This window comes from Diospyros lotus, chromosome 4 (assembly GCF_014633365.1).
Source record: "Diospyros lotus cultivar Yz01 chromosome 4, ASM1463336v1, whole genome shotgun sequence".
In the NCBI taxonomy this organism is placed as follows: domain Eukaryota; kingdom Viridiplantae; phylum Streptophyta; class Magnoliopsida; order Ericales; family Ebenaceae; genus Diospyros; species Diospyros lotus.
In genome coordinates this window covers 15,680,680-15,697,562 of record NC_068341.1, presented here as the reverse complement: position 1 = coordinate 15,697,562, position 16,883 = coordinate 15,680,680, and the positions used below count along the sequence as shown (strand labels likewise).

At 37.5% G+C, this 16,883-nt stretch overlaps 3 protein-coding genes across 3 annotated transcripts in view; 1 reads left to right on the top strand and 2 right to left on the bottom strand.

Annotated features, from left to right (window-relative positions):
• LOC127799570 (5'-adenylylsulfate reductase-like 4) overlaps positions 1-2,198 on the bottom strand; it is a 37,232-nt gene extending 35,034 nt beyond the window's left edge. Inside the window, exon 1 of the mRNA XM_052333718.1 lies at positions 1,688-2,198. Within this exon, the coding sequence (XP_052189678.1) occupies positions 1,688-1,885 (198 nt within the window). The 5' untranslated portion in view covers positions 1,886-2,198. The remainder of the gene's footprint in view (positions 1-1,687) is intronic.
• Positions 2,199-2,971: 773 nt separating this feature from the next.
• LOC127799568 (uncharacterized) lies at positions 2,972-5,916 on the top strand. The gene is made up of 5 exons (XM_052333713.1): positions 2,972-3,227; positions 3,313-3,573; positions 3,654-4,800; positions 4,881-5,027; positions 5,125-5,916. Exons 2-5 carry the CDS (start codon positions 3,511-3,513, stop codon positions 5,619-5,621), a joined length of 1,854 nt encoding a protein of 617 aa, XP_052189673.1. The 5' UTR covers positions 2,972-3,227; positions 3,313-3,510; the 3' UTR covers positions 5,622-5,916.
• A 136-nt stretch (positions 5,917-6,052) lies between these two features.
• Positions 6,053-15,252, bottom strand: LOC127799567 (probable pectin methyltransferase QUA2). Its single transcript, XM_052333712.1, has 9 exons — positions 14,797-15,252; positions 13,538-14,264; positions 13,316-13,448; positions 12,339-12,579; positions 10,400-10,625; positions 10,111-10,286; positions 9,643-9,946; positions 8,664-8,802; positions 6,053-6,612 (listed from the first exon to the last, which is right to left on the bottom strand). The coding sequence occupies exons 2-9, from the start codon at positions 14,254-14,256 to the stop codon at positions 6,454-6,456; spliced, it is 2,097 nt and encodes a 698-aa protein (XP_052189672.1). The 5' UTR covers positions 14,257-14,264; positions 14,797-15,252; the 3' UTR covers positions 6,053-6,453.
• Between the last annotated feature and the right edge of the window lie 1,631 nt (positions 15,253-16,883).

The window sequence follows — 16,883 nt, the reverse complement described above, 5'->3', positions numbered from 1 at the left end:
TAGTTCATTTAGTTAGTCTTACTGTTGGTTAGTTATAACAGCCAAGGTTGTTGGTTCATTAGATCTTGTTTGGTCCGCCCTTATGTTCTATAAATAAGGGGTCAGAAGCCAATTAGTTCTCAATTTTGGTTTTTTATTTCTATGTTGGGGAAATCTGTGAGAGTATATGCTATGTGAAAGGAAAGCTATTAAGTGCTCTGTAATCTGTTGTAATCTATATATAGCCTGGGTATAGGGCAGTGAGAGAGAGTTTTTCAGTAAATGTAATCGTTCTCATGATTCAAGATAGTGGAGAAGAGGCCTAAGGCAATCTGGATGTAGGTTTCCACAAGGGAACTGAACCAGGATAAATTCCGTGTCTTCTTGTGTGTGTGTGTTCTTCTATTTTGTTGCTTTCATATTCTGTTTTTTCTTTTCTTTCATGTGTGGGGTATTTCCAATTATCTTGAGGGCTGAGTGTTTGATTAAGTGAGGCGGAAGACTGGGATAACTTGAAATTTCAGACTCAAAAAAGGCTACTCATGTACACATCTAGGAACAGGCTAGTCACATATGATGTTTGGTCATCAAAGTTCTTCAGAACTTAAAACCAATACTACAATAGAGTTATAGGAATTTTGTCATTATAACAAGACTGTGTTGTAGCCACAGCAAAAGAGTACTGATGACAACATATTTAGGTTTAGATGTAGACTAAAGGGGAAGTTGCTCAAGAAATAAATAAGGCAGCGCTATAACATCAGCTGAGTGGTTTATATATCCTATCAAATGAGGGGAGAAAAAAGTTAAGAATGAAAATAACTTGACTACGAAATCAAAACTAATGCGTGTGAAAATAAATGATAATGGTATAAACAAATGCATTTGAAACATGGTAGCACCATATTCAGTACATTAGAAAGGAGATATTGGATGAAGCCAATGATAGGAGATGATATGAGTAGTATGAAGGTGCTCGAAAATGACAAAGAGATGAAATGGGAAATAGCTATAGATAAAGTAAAATGACAAAGGACCATCTGGCCACCACAAATCAGAGTTTGGGTATTCAAGTAAGCTGCACTAAAAAAGAAAAAAAATATATGTAGTTTTATTTCAATTTACCAGCAAAATAAGTCTACTGATTGACAACCTTTTGAATGGAAAGTATCTACTGGTCAACATTGGAAGTTTGCATATAATGACATTATCTTCCCATAGACTTTACTAATTCACTCTCAAAATAAGAGGTTATACAACTTTTCCCTGGAAATGTTCCAGTGGCTGGGCTAAACTCAAGTTTCCGGAAAACATTCTTCCCTCCAAGAGATCAGGTGATAACAATCCTAGAATTTAAAATTGCATCTTGAATTCCTCAAATGTCCTTTCAAAGTAGATAACACCGATTGTTAATATCTCCAGACGTCCTTTACCCGAACTATCTAACCAAGTAACAATCTTAGTCAAGCCCATATTTCCATGATAAAATTATAAAAATTAATCATTTGCGATATGAACTCAGAAATTCAGAAATACTTAAAAAACATAACCTCGAAATTTCAAACGATAAACTATCAGGGAAAAACCCAACCTTTCCCGTAAACAAACGTAATCGAACAGAGGCACGACATCCAATTGACACACAAGCACAACCATGTCCAAAAACAGAAAAAGTAGACGAAAAATTCAGTTTGTTGGATTCGGATACCTCCGTAACACCAATAGAGCGGACAGATTGATCCCAGTCTCTCGGGCAGGTTGAGTCTCGCATCCTTAAAACCGAGTCCGTAACCGAGCTCGCAGGACACACGGGAGGCGAAGGAGGAACCCGAACGGATTCACCGAAGGTTGGGCTCCCGAGCAGCGCCAAGAGAACCAACGCCGCCTCCCAAACCCTACCGGCCATAATTCGATGATGAATCAAGGGAAACGACGACGAAGACCCGCAGAGAGACGCGAAGAGGCTCGATCGGGAGCTCGGAGAAGGGAAACCCTAATGAAACAGGAGGGAAGAGGGGCGACGGTGAGGTGGAGGGCGCATTTTAGCGCGGAGGAAATGATTATGGTTGGGGGCCAGCCCGGGTGGACGATAGAACAGAGGATTATCGTCCTGGGGTTTGGATTTCCCGTTCTGTTTTACGATGGATTTGCTCTGATCATTGATTGATCAAGTCCCAGCCCCAGCCCCAGCCCCACCCAAAATCCAACCCTCTCTCCAACGGTTGGTTCTCACTCTCCTACCTTGTATTTGGATTCAGCGTCAGCGTCAGCGTCTACGTCTATGCCCTCCTCCTCCTCCTCCTAACTTTTTAACTTTTTAAGGTAAAATTTAAATAGTAATAATATGTTTGGATGGAGTGGTAAAATTAAATAATTAAGTTTAAATCTTATTCACAGCATTAACAAAATAATAAAGTAATTTTGTTTATATTATAGAATAGATAATTAGCAAAAGCCAAATATAATACTTTTGTTTGACAAGACCACTGAACTGACCACCCTCATGTTATTTGTTTGGCAAGGAAGAAAAATATGTTAGGACTGTGTGTGCTTTCACCTCCCTCAAAACACAAAACAAATTTGTGCTTTGATATTTAGATTTTTTGAGAATATCAGCATGCTGCCTGCCACCTTTAAAACGTAAGCTGACATTGAAATAATTTAAATCAAATTCCTTGCAACTTGCCTAATATATGCCTAGTAGCAACTAAGATAAACATTGAAGACAATTTGGCACAACCACAAAAGTTGATGGAGCCCCAAAACCATTAATTAAATATGATGCAATAGAACAGAAACAAACAAGATCCGTACCCCTTTTTGGTTGTTATACCACCAGCAAGACAAGACAAGGCAAGGGCCATGGCACACCCCCACCCCCACCTTATCACACCTTCTTGTCCCAACTAAGATATCAATCAATGTTAAAGTTGAAGACATGACAATACCTTCCTCGAGAAAAAGGATCTCAACTCAAAATCTATCTAGTATATTATGAGGTCTTAATATCTTAATATAGGGTGCCCAACCTTGGACTCTATTTCACTTGCTACATGGTAATAATGTGTCTCTGCGTGTATTTATATATATATATATATATAGCCTTCTTTTACTTGCCTTATTGCAATTTCTAGCCTCCTCCTGGCTTTCTTTCTCTCTCGCCCCAAACACTGCCACATCTCTTTCATGCACGGTTCTGGCTTCTAGCTCTTTCTGCAGTCTGCCACTGCGTTTATCTTTCAATCTGGGTATGCTTTCGCTTCTGGTTTTGCACTTTCAACATGGGTTTCCGTTGTGCCCTTTTGTTCTTTATTGACTCTCATGATTTTCCAGGGAAATTCTTGTTGAAGCTTGAGGAGAGAGTCACTCTGGCCGACCGTCCAGTGAAATCTCGTTGCTTGGCTTGGCAACTTCCCACTGATTATGGCTAATTTTTAATCCAATGTGAACTCATCTTTCCAAGAAATCTCTCTTTGGTAGTGTAGTTTCAACGCTCTAGTTTTGTTCTGTAGAGAAATTCTAGAAACCCGTATGCCTAAAATGTCGAAATTCAATTGCTTCTCTGCCCTGGTTGAGAGGAAGAAGAAAGGCAAGGTGAGAACCATTTGTTCTGTTTATAGTAGTTATGTTCGACAATTGTTGTGTGTTAATTTCCAAACCTTGCTTGTTTATAGGGCCATGAATCATCCTCGAAGACTGATAATTATAACAAGAAGATTGTTAAGAACTTGCAAATTAGACTAGAAAGGCTAGTGAAGTCCTCCAAAACTGATGGGAAGGAATCAGCTTCTTTTGGTCTACCATTATCGTTTCATTCCTCGGGTAATTCTAGGAGCAAGGTTAAGGTAATGAACCATGAGAGTCATGTCGAAGATGAGGGCGAAGAGAACTTGTCGATGAAGAGGGACAACTCGAAGAAAGAGAAGAATCAATTAAGAAACAAGAAGATGGAACTTAATGATTCCTTTGGTGAGCAAATTGGGGATGTCATTGAGAATAAGGAAGAGAGAGGTATTGAAGAAGCATCAGCACCAAAGCTTAAGCGCTCCTGTTCTGATTTGGAAACAGGGGGCTTGCTCAAGAAGATGGCTGATTGGCTGCCCCATTTCGAGTCTGAGTCTTTCAAAGAGCTGCAAAGATTATCCGAGAGATTGGGGGAAAATGTGCTTCCTCAAAATATTGGCAATCCAAGCTCTGTAATGTCTCATTCTAGTGCTGACAAAGTTATGTTGAAGAAGCATTATTCTAGCCAAGTACTTCCCACCAGGAGTAGAAGATTGTGGTGGAGATTGTTTCTCAGAAATATGCAAACGCCACAGAGTTCAAAATCACAGATGGTTCCAATGAAGCCTGATTTCAGCCAGCCAGGTGGAGACTGCTCAGTGTACTTGGAACCAAATAGAGTGTTCGAATCACCCAGATCATTTATTGGTGAATCGATGAAAAACAGCGACAATAATGATAATGGCAACCAGAGCTTCAGTGGTTTCCATCCCCAGAACCAGTCAGAATCACCGATAACAAGAGTGGATAAGTGGGTAAAAGAACTCGCAAACCAACCTCCACTTCTGGTTGATGAAACTGATGATACTAACGATGGAATTGTCTTCCCACCATCCCCGGGCACTGGTGGGTCGCCTTCAAGAAGCACGTCTCACTTGACTCAGCATCCGAATCTGACCCTTTCTGAGAAGATTTTGCACACCAATGGCATTATCCAGTCAACAGTGGCTCAATTTGCAGGGATCGGATTAAAAGTCATCCCAAATCTTTCAGGCTTCACCACTCTTAGATCAATCACCTTATCGGGCAACTCTATATGTGAGTAACCAAATTAGTAACTGTGACAAGTATCAGTACAGATGTAACTAGATTGCTGAATTGTTGTTTTTGATATGCAGTTCACGTTACTCCTGGCCATCTGCCAAAAGGTCTCCACACTCTTAATATGTCCAGAAACAGGATCAGCACAATCGAAGGCTTCAGAGAATTAACCCGGTTGCGTGTCCTAGATCTTAGCTACAACCGCATTGCTCGAATTGGGCATGGTAAGTTCCTTTGTAGCCTTTGAACTTGGATTGATTTCCCGAATAAAACGTTCAGATCAAATCCCCTTTAAGTGACTTGACTGTCTTAAACAATTAGGATTGTCAAAGTGTACACTTGTTAAGGAGCTTTACCTTGCCGGGAACAAGATTAGTCAAGTTGAGGGGTTGCATAGACTTTTGAAGGTCACTGCTCTAGATTTGAGCTTCAACAAGATAACTACTACAAAAGCAATAGACCAGCTTATGGCCAACTACAACTCCCTGCAAGCTCTGAATCTGTTGGGGAACCCAATCCAGAAAAATGTCAGCGACGAGCATCTGCGCAAGGCGCTCTGCAGTCTTCTCCCGAAACTAGCATTCCTGAACAAGCAGCCGATTAATCCAATGAAGGCACGAGAGGTGGCCACAGAAAGCATTGCCAAAGCCGCGCTTGGGAGCAGCAGCTGGAGCTCGCGTAGAAAAGCACTGAAACGGGGTAACCAAGGCAAATTGCGGTCCTCCAGCTGGCATAGGAGCAGTGCCGGTGTTCAGCAAAGGAGCAGGCATGCAAATAAAACCCAAACTCACCACCAGTCGGGCCTAAGGATGAAGTGATCTTAACTTGGTTCATCATCCCATTAGATGCACTGGGATTTTCCCTTGAAAAATAAAAGGAATTTTTCTGGTGCCCGAGTCCAGAGCATGACAATTTCGGATTAAGCTTTAGCTTTTGGTATCAAGTTGTTGCTAGTCTTTGCTGTTATGAGATTTCTTTCAGGGTTTGACAAATTGTTCTAGTTAATGGCGGGTCTTACTCAGAACCTGCTCTTCGCAATGTTGCCAATGATTGAAGTTCCCTTTCAAAAAGTAACCATATCAACGACCCTGCAGAACGGAGTCGTAAATTTCATTCTGAACCGTCATATTTCAGAAGAAATTATCATTTTAACCAAGTCCTTTTTCTGAGAAGAAATTGTGTCATAAAATCAATGGCAACTTAAAAAGGCTACTTCCCACAAAATAAACTAACGATTTGGCCAACAGGAGGAATAAATGAAACCTTCTTGACTTAGTAAAAGAGTATTGTGTGTCGTATAACAAAAAAAAGAAGTAACCTTATTCTGTGATGATCTTCACAATCTAGTTCATCCATTGGTTCTATTGTCATAACAAGATATCACAAGGTAAAATTGAATATGATCCTATACTTTCTCGTCCTTGCCTCAATTGTGTAATTACATGGCCCTATGTACACCTTACGGCTCCATAGGAGTTGTATTGTTGGCTCCATGTAGAACGACTTGTTTCTTTCTGCTTTTTGCGCTTTCCTTTTTATCTTTCCAAACCTTTGGGTTCATTCGTCCATTGAATGGTGGTACTCTATGATGCAGAAAATGAATATAAATTTAACAATCAATCCATCCAGGCTCTCGTCCAAAGTTCATTGTTACTTCAGTTGTCTCTTGAAGAAAGGTTTCTGGCAAACGAGCAGTCTTTCATCACTGCTACTCTGAATTTCTACGACTCTTGAATCCCATTTTAACATTGTAGTCAAAGCTCTAGCAGTTTCAATGAGAGAAGCAGAATCACGAAATATTACCCACCCCTGCATAGCACTGAGATTAGTATTTACAGAAGGGCACGAAGGAGAAGCAGAGTTGGAGCATGCTTAACAATTCTAGGAAAATAGCAAACCAAATAAATATGGACTTGGCAAGCGTATAATGCATGTATTTGTCAGGATTCAAGAGTGTTACTCTTCCAGTTGCACAGATACAAACGACATAATAATAGATGTAGTTTTCGAAAGATTGACATGGTAACATTAAATTTAAGCCTAGGAGAAAGTAATGGTTCAATAGACTACTGTATGATGCAAACGCTCATCTTCGAGAATCTAGCCCTTTTCAGAGGGCTGAAACCTTGAACAACTGAGAGTTAATTAGTTAAATGAATGACCATAGTTCAGATAAACCATGTTTCAAGAAAACTTTTTAGCATAATGCAAAATCTGCCTAAAATACTAGGACATGACATTTCCGACCCAAACACAAAAATTCCTTTGAATACACCATGCAACAAGTAACCAATTTTAATCTCCATGGAACATCCCCAGCCACCTATAGTAGTTGAATGTTCAAAAAGTAAGCATCTTAGCATTCAACTGATTGAAATTCAATCATCTTAATTTATCATTGTTTAATGAGTAAAGGACTTACCAATCATTTCTTCATTAAAAACACTTGTACATCAAAAATAGTTTGAATTTCTCACTTCCAACTTACATAATTTTTTTTGTCTTTTCAAAATAGATTCACGCAAGTATTTTACAGTGAAATTTGGTAAGTTGAACAACCTAATGAGGATTTTCTTTCTTTCTTTCATTATATTTGCCTTCTATATTGGGTGGGTATAGCCTCAGTGCTCAATTTGATACAGAAAATTTGTCTCTGTGTAATAACTCTGTGAAATGTAAATTTCTCCAACTTCACCTAGTTTTTCATTCTTTGTCAATATTAACAATTTAAGGCTAATCGGGAGATTAAAAGTTGATTATAGTTTAACATTCATTGCCAATATAGTTTATTCGAGAGTAACATGTAAGGATACCAGCCAGTAGCTGTTCTGCATTGGAATGTTTAGCACCCCTGAATCTTGATCATATTTAATAGACAAGCATCCTAATGCTATATTTATTTAGATTCTTGTTCTAATTCTGTTATCCTATTTTAAAAATTAACACAATAACTTTGGGAACCAAGATCAAGAGTATTTTGCTAGTAATATGCTTCTTAGAAGAAAAAAAAAGAAGGTGAAGTGCCACATAAACCACTGTACTTAGTCTTGGGGCCAAATTGGCCATTGTAATTTAAAAAGGGCTAAACAAGCTACACTATACTTTAAAAATTGGGGTCAAATTGGCGACTATACTTTAAAAAGACAAAAACTACAACTTCATGGGTTCTACGAATCTGAATTTGAGATTGTCTAGAGTTATTTTGATTGGTAATAGATTTGGCGCTTTAAATAGAACTAAAACTTTGTTGGATGGAGTTAAGAAAAACATTTAGCAGTTAAAATTGGCCTTATGTGACCCCGAATTTGAAAGTACAGTAATTTATTTGGCACTTTTTAAAAATAGTGGTCAAAATTGGCCTTAAGTCTAAAAGTATAATAACTTATTTGACCCTTCTTAAAGTTTAATGGCCAAACTGGCTCCAAGGCCTAAGTATAGTGGCTTATTTGGCACTTTCTCAAAATGTGTGTGTGTATATATATATATATATATATAAATGCATCTTAAACTTGCTACTGAATGTCCAACATGATACAGAAAGGTGTTTTGAACACAGATTTGCAAGAAAATCGGTAGTATGGTTAACAAGTTTGCTTCCCCTTGAACAATAAATGAAAAGTACAGGCAGTCTCATAAATGGTACCCTACTTTGGACAAAAGCCTGCCTGTTCTAAGACGTCCTGAAGAATTAAATCCTAGAACTCTGCACAGAAGACTAGGAATTGAAGCTAATATAAGTGGGAAGCATACCAAAAATGAAGAGCTTTACAATAATGAAGAAAAAGAGTAAATAATCGCTGTTGTTTTAAGCAGGACATCTCAGAACAAATACCCATGAAACAGGAATAAAGGCTAAATACCTCTGGACGAAGTAAACGATCAATCTCAGAGAAGAGATCTAGTGTCGTGCACCGCCTCTGCTGATCAGTTTGAAGTGATAGAAGTCCTTCAGCATGCACCATGTCATATGTTCTAGGGTAGGTTGGAAAGGCTTCACACCTGGAAGAGAAAAGTTCAAATGACATAGTTGTCATAGAAACATAAAAAACCAGACATATGAAGCTCAACATTAGCTAAACCTGAGATTTAGTCCTAAACTATAAAAAGATTGTGAAATGCATAATCTGTTATTTCTTATTCCTTCAACCCAGTGTATGTGACCAGTCTTATACCATTATAATTACCAAAAGAAAGCATATCAGCTGTAATAAACAATTTCAGTGGAAATTTTAATATTAGATAATTAGAATCACAGGAAGATTGGAATATTGTTTTGAAACTTCTAGCACAGTATTTCACAACTGCCTTATTTTCATCCATCCCACATTATCATGATGTTGTATGGACAAGTATTCTGATTACACTATAAAGATTGTTTTCCTGACTTGATGATTTTAAACGTGGAATAGGCACATTTAGGCTACAAATTAGATTGTAGAACAAGAAGGGAGAGATGCCATTTTTCTTGAATATGGATTTCAACTATAGCTGCAGCAAAATAACAAGAATGGAGGGGCAAAGTCCTCTTGATAATACTGCTTAGGGGTTCTGTCATGATAGCAAATGGACAAATCATTCCCGTTTCTGAGAAAGTAAATTTTGAGCCTTAAAACAAACAAATCAACAGCCATGTAGTCTAGCAAGAGATCTAAAATAGAAAATTCCACTGTTATTTCATATTTTCAAGGTAGGAAGGCAACAAAACAATGTCTTCCCTTATCCAGAATGAAGGTAAGTGCACTATTCTTCTTTTATGACAAGCAAGAACGTCAATGTGGTACAAGTTCTCATAGGACAAAATGAAAAGCATGTTATTGGGGACAGAAGGATGAAACTAACCAGTCATGCAATACTCCAACAAAACCTCTGTCAAGGATTAAGGGAAGAAAGTTGGGTCCACTTGTAGGGACAACATTCATGACCCAAACAGATTTCCCAGTTTCCAATAAAGCAGCATTGAGGCCACCAAAGCGGGCATTCATGTCTAATACATTTCTGAGCATGTTATAAGGAGGAGATGGATCCTCATCTCCGGGCCTCTTTGGATGATCAGAAAAAATTATTGGTGAGAGAAGAGACCAATAGTTACGAACGGCTAAATTCCAGTTTTGGGCATCCTCGGCAAAGTCTTCTGGGTGTACACCTGGAAAACACATCAACCATTTACACCATCATGAAGGCATACCCAAGACAGACGAATAGAGAACGTTTTTATGCTTGGCTCCAACAGTGCCAAACTGATTCTCTAACTGCAATATTAAAATAAGTCTCTGAGCAAAAGATCATCTTCCAGAACATTGAAATTACCATAAATTGCAAGTTCACTTGATTTCAGTTGGGCCCTAGAAGGCCAGGTTGGCCTTTGGTCAATAGGAATCCAGCGACGGCTTTGAATTCCTCCAATGCAGGATTGTAGTGGTCGATAGTAAGGTGATTCAACATCATGGCTTTTACTGCAGATGGAAGGGCTAGATCCAGATTTCCTAGAACCACATTAGGACCACTTATCAGATACAGGAGGATCATCAAAGAATGTGATATAGTCCTAACATGAATGCCAACAGAGAGAAAACAAGATATTACTCAGTGTGCTGACCTATTACTATAACAATTCTTTGTACTTGTCTTTCTCCAGACAACAGTTTCATCTTGTTGTGACAACATGTCCCAACAGAGACTTTCTGCCAAATTGTGGACAAAGCTCCATCTTTTCTGATTCTCTTTGTTGTGACGAGATCCTTGAGCATTGGTAAGAGGTGACGTCCAAACAAAGTATCCACCAGGTCTCAGTACACGATCAACTTCAATCAACAGAATACCCTCTGCAGCACACAAAGAATGAATACATCCAAAATCAGCATTACCAATCCAACAAAAAGATTATCAGCTCATATACTAAAAGGCCCAACTAAACCTTCTGTATTTAGTATTTAACATGTGAACTACAGCAAGACGTTTTTTCTGCCAAAAAAGTTTATCAAGAAATGAAGGTGATAATAATATGCATTTTGCCAAAACCAATTCCTTTGTATGTTCAGAAAAGTTTAGGTTGGTTTGGGCTTTAAAAACCTGTATAGAGCTCAGTTTATCGGTCTCTTTGGTAAAATTCCAGACAACAGGAGATATAAATCTTATTCAGCAAACTGATGAAAATACGAGGTGTTATTTATGATTTCCTCAGTGAAAAATCATGAGGCAACCAGAATCTAATAGTAGGTTCAGAACAGTTCTCAGGACCAAAAAGTAAATGATACTGCACAATTTTCCAGGTTACAGGTTAATACTGTACCACAAGCAATGCATCTGTGACCCATACAAGCGACATATTATTGACGTCATTCAAAGTTTATAAATCTGAAATACAAGAAATCTCTGTGGAAACTGCAGACAAACAGGCGAGAACAACCCTTTTTCAAATTTGTTCCTATACAGGTATCAACAAAACCATATTGGAATAGCTATCATCAGATGTATATCTTGACGGAAAGGTGGGAAAAATTAGACTCTAAAACATAACTCAGAAGAAATGTGAGGCACAATGGAACCTAGAAATCTTTTAGCTTTTGCATTTTGGAGGAGAGCATAACAACCATAGGAAATAAATCAGACGTCTACATGATAAATCTATCAGACATCTACATACAATGTAAAGTACTAGAGAATGATTAGTTGAATGAAAACCACTTTGCTTGGGTATGGATACGAAGGTCATGGGGAGGACACATCCAACAAAAAAGAAAATAGGGTTATTTCCTTCTGATCAATAAACCAGAACATGCTTTGAGGAAATTGTTCTAATTCCCAATTACAGGAATTAGAATAATAAAATTCCAGGTCCAACAAATTTGAAGAAATAACCATCAAAGCAAAAAGTAACTGAACTGGAAAAGGGGCGAAAAAAGAAGAGAAAGGATAGGTATCTTGTAAATGATAACTAATTAGAATGAAAGTACAAAAATAAAGGGTCACTTGGTAAATTATTTTAAGATGAGAGAAAGAGAATACCACTGGGTATTTCTTGTTCTAATGGTGCAAGTCACTCTTAGATTTCCCCCATCTAGTAAATTGCACAAGAATAGAAATCTTAAATAGGACTTGCTGTATGCATGCAGTATGCATGAGGTATGTTTGTCAACAGTATGCCTCAGCCGAGGCCACCTCACTCTGAGGCGTTCACCTAGGCGCTATGGAGCACCTCACCCTAATGCTCAAGCCTTTTGCTCCTATGTATTTTTTTTTTTTTTTCTGCTGACTTGTTAAAATATAACCAGTAATAACCAGAAAAAAAATGAGAAAACAATAAAACACCCCCATTATTTAGTTAAATAATGTTGGTTATGTGTTATTTATGATTTTATAAGTTTGCTTTTACCTCTTTATAGGTATACATGGAACATAATGCTGTATAAGTATAAAAATACAGATTTTTTAAATGTGAGCCTTGCATCCAAAAGGCTTGCACCTAGGCTCCAAGCACTCTTGTCCCTCAGTGTGCCTTTGACAACTATTTCACTTAACTAGTTTTCAACTCATACCTTTTTGATCCCAGTCAATGCCACATCGTGCACAGTGCACCATATCAAAAGAGAGTGATGGATATGGCAACTGTTTTGAGGCAAAAGAACCAATCATTGCAGGAAGACCTCTTTCAAGAGTCAGCTGAACTTGACTGCCTGAAGACTCATAGTTTGCGATACACATGGTTAACAGTTGTTTTGAAAAGAGATGTGCCCCAAAGCTACCATAACCACATCCTATATCCAAGATGGTCCTCACCTGAAACATTGAGAAGAAATATTAGATTTGTTAGATTCTTTTTTCTTCTGCAGAAGCACCAGCCCAGTAGCACCTTTTCACCATCAGAGCAAATATATAATAAGACCTTTGGCATATCTCTGAAGTTCAATACTCAATGGTGCCAGACCAATGCAAGATGCATGTCACTTGTTCTTGCAAAACCTTTAGTTGTTACTCATTATTTGGTGTGAGAATAGTTACCAATTAATTGCAAAGAAAGGCTGGCATCTGCTTGAAAAGTCATGACATGGTAACAAGCAAACACCTCGCTTATTCAACACACCAAATATTACTTGAAGAAATAGCCTCTATCAGTCTTTTTTTGAAAACTTGATTGCAATAAATATGAGAAGAATGTTATATGAACTTATCAAAAAGCAATTATTCTGAATTATTACTTGCAATTATAGGTGGAAAAAAGAAAAAATATTTATGATGTCTATGCATAAGGAGTGCAAATAGAAGAAAGGAAAATACAGTTACCATTACATTTGCCAATTTTTGCAAAAGAATAAACTAATAATTGGATAAGCCATTGAAAAATAATAAAAAATGATAAGAATTCTACTAAATTGCATGACTCCAGTATAGGATATTTCTTGTGGCATATTAGGTAAAGAGATAATTGAGGAAACTACCTAGACACTCAAGGATGAAAAATCAGAGTAATGAAACAATTGATACCAATTTCACAAGACAATTTATGCATACTTACTCCAGCTTGTAAAAAGTTAGATTCGTTTCTCAACCCAATCATTTCTGCAATTTGATGAGAGTAGTCTTCGACACTGTCTAGCATAAGAGATTCTGAACGGAAGGAAATCTGCTCTTCCTCCAACATCATCATCCTACATCCAGAATAAACAAAGAATCAATAAGAAATATATGACTTGATGCTCTATAGTTTCTCAATAGAAGTAACTGCACCTCTACTCACCTCTTGGTCATGCTTCCAGAAGAAAGTACCTCTTCTGCGGTAATTTTAACATTTGCAACCCAAATGACATCTTTCCCGGTAGGCCATCTAAGAGGAATTTTATAATTGAATGGTGGAAGAACCAAACAATTTTGCCTTGACCCTTGCCCGCAATGGCGGTCATGTTCTTTGCCTTCAGAAAAACCCAAAGCAAGAGTCTCTGTAACATTGAAGCAGGGAACATAATTTTCAAATTCCTGGGGACAGAACTCCAATTCTTTCAACCTTGCTGAACTAAGAGAAATTTCCCCAATATCCCACAGGTCTGATACAAGTTGCTCTTGGAGACGCCTGTATCCATGAGATATCTGAGCTCTTGATGAGGACGTGATTGAAATTGTCCACCAAAAAGATCCAGTAAGAGCTAGAATTAAGATCACAACTAAGCTGAACCTAATAAAGAGCAAAGTTAACTTGTAGCGACTTCTCAAAGTTCCAGTGCTGAAGGGATCAGATGAAAAACCATTCTCACTAGCACTGTGTTTAGAAGGTGAATTTTCTGGAAACAGATACCGAAAAGGTAATCTGAGAGATAAGTATGTGGGATCAGAAGGGGAGTGATTTCTTTCGACTTCTTCCTTCTCTGTTCTATCCTTCATCTGATAATCATTCCATAAATCATTGCTGTTGCCTGAAACGCGGCCCCCTACAGATGCACCTCGATGTAGTGGCCTCGACATGTTTCAACCTGAGAAAACGCATACAGACAAATTGAAGACAAGCAGAGAAATCCAGAAGAATTCTTCACTGATATGGCCCAAAATGGGGAAAAAGAGGTCAGTTACGAGCTAAAACATGAAAAATAAATAGTGTATAAAAATTTCCGAGCCCCAGTATGAGATCCGTTTTCCATTTTTGTACTAGATCCACAAAACTCAAATGCAGCGCAACATCATTTTGATCGAGAGAGCAATCATATCCAAAATCTTCTCATTCTCTAAGGCCTATTCAAATGCTAAACCAGAAAAGGAAAAAAAAAAGTATGCGCAATTCAGATTCCAATAACAAGGTGGGGAAAGATAAAGGCGATGCGCATTTGAACAGAGAAAGCACTTTTCATCACTGACAGCGAGTTCCACAATACCAGTGTCATCAAGTTCACCTTTAAATTACTGAAGAAACAAGAAAAAAGAAAGCCTAGAAAAACATATCAGGAACGAAACCTACTGATCCGGAAGCCAAAAAGAAGAGAGAAAGTAGCAGCAGAAGGGGTAAACTACCTGAAATACAGAGAAGAAGAGGCGAGACCAAAGCCTGTACAAATTCAGCTTCTTATCACGGAGGCCTGTCCACGAGACGTCACAGCATCGCCTCACTCCGGCGATTCTCTCTCTCTCTCTCTCTCTACCTACAGAGAAGAGGAGAGCAACGCGGCGTGGCTTCTTGATCTTTGGAAGGGAGTGATTGATTGTTGAATAGGGGATCCAAACGCGGAAGAGCTGAATATGAAACACTATCCACTGTCCATCATCACCAGCAGCTACATCTACACCTATTTTTAGAATCCTTCACTATTAATGGGACGTGATGTATTTATTAATTTAACTCTCACCATTAATCCCTGCGCTCCTCTCCTCTCCTCTCCGCTCCGCTCCGCTCGTCAATCCCACTTCCCTCATTTTCTTTTCTGCCCCTTCTCCGCTTCACTTTCCCGTGAACTTCATCCTCTCTCTCTCTCTCTCTCTCTCTGTCCTCACATATAATTTTCATTCATGATTTAAAAAAAATAAAAAATAACAACAATATTTTTGAATAATAATTAAAGTACTTTTAATTTATATATATATATATATTATTAATTATCATGAACTTCAATTCACTTAATAATTCATTTAAGTCACGAAAGAAATAATATTATTACCTATTGAAGAAAAGAAAAAAGGTAAATATTTTTAATAAAAAAAAATAATAGGAAATGAATAGTTGCATGATAAATCGGCATGAGTGGCGGATTGTTTTGACCCAAAACCAAACGTGATCCCATGTATGTATGGTATATTGGTGTCTACACTATTCAAGCAGTGGCCAGTGGGCCACCACCCCACATCCTGATAATTCAATTCTTAATTATTCATCAGAGATTAAGATTGTTTGTTACCTTCCAATTCCTTGTTAGAATTCGCCCACATTTACTGCCCACACTACGTTCTTCTTGGGAGTTTGGGACCACACCCCCCTTAGCGTAATTGCTTCTCATCATAGTGTGGGGTTGAGTTCAAATTTCAGGAAAACAAAAATTGTCAATTTATTAATGGAACATAAAATTTATTAAGTGCACCGGAAAATAAGATTTCTTAAAAGCCTCCTTATGAATGAATGTACGCAATGCAATGGGTCTGAATTAAATTATCCCCAGGCGTAGATCTACCGGGAAAGGGGACAAAGGGCAGACATTTAAGAGTTTGATAAATACCTCCTCTTATATATTATTAATGTGACAAAAACATCATCATGTGCCAGAATTACTTGGGACTGTGAGAAAATCATTCTATTTCTACACCGACAATAATAAATGTGAGCATAAGACAGACAAAGCTCTTAGTAAAATACAAGTCTTTAAGCCCCTCTGCCATACCCCTCATCCTCATCTACTGTGTGTGTTATTCCCTCCTTCGCATCTCGCATCTCCTCCCCTTTCTTTTACTCATACGTTTTAGCCAAATTCTTAAAATTATTTTTTAATTCTTCAAATTATATATATATATATATCTTACACATATTATTAATCACATTACTTATTAACTTTCTCACTAATTTTTCATTTAAAAAAATGCTCTTTTTTTTCAATGGATTACAAAAATGGTCTATTAGTAAAATAATTATGTTTCCGCGTGAATTTTAATCTATATTTACAATAATATTTTTTTAAAAAAAAAAGGAAGAAACAAAAAAATAGGCGGCTCAAGTGATTAGAATAATAGAAAAAGTGTGTACAGTATAGAATGATAGATAAGAATATATGAAGGGGTCACATGCAGTTTTGACTTAAATAGAAGAGGGCAGGTGGGGTCCACATTTCAACATTGCCGCGTTTATCTGTCGGTGGTGGCCATCCGCTGTCACACGGCGGCTAATTCATTTTCATTTATATTTAGTAGTATTTATTTATTACTAGTACTAAATATTTATATAAATAAATAAACAAAATGGGATATAAAGTGGCCAATATTATTTTGAGATCAATTATAAAATATTAATTTCATAAAATTTGAGATAAAATAGTATTCTTTTTAAGTTTTTAAAATACTTTTAGACCACAAACTATTCTACTTAAACAATAAGATATATTATATTTAACAAAAAAAAT

Excerpts from the sequence above, each read along its gene's own strand:
- LOC127799567 (XM_052333712.1), bottom strand. The coding sequence starts at position 14,256 with ATGTCGAGGCCACTACATCGAGGTGCATCTGTAGGGGGCCGCGTTTCA. Across the intron at positions 12,580-13,315 it reads CTAACTTTTTACAAGCTGGA|GTGAGGACCATCTTGGATAT; the intron begins GTAAGTATGCAT and ends TCAATGTTTCAG. Across the intron at positions 6,613-8,663 it reads ATCGTTTACTTCGTCCAGAG|GGGTGGGTAATATTTCGTGA; the intron begins GTATTTAGCCTT and ends AGTGCTATGCAG.
- LOC127799568 (XM_052333713.1), top strand. The coding sequence starts at position 3,511 with ATGCCTAAAATGTCGAAATTCAATTGCTTCTCTGCCCTGGTTGAGAGG. Across the intron at positions 4,801-4,880 it reads CTTATCGGGCAACTCTATAT|TTCACGTTACTCCTGGCCAT; the intron begins GTGAGTAACCAA and ends TTTGATATGCAG. Across the intron at positions 5,028-5,124 it reads CATTGCTCGAATTGGGCATG|GATTGTCAAAGTGTACACTT; the intron begins GTAAGTTCCTTT and ends TTAAACAATTAG.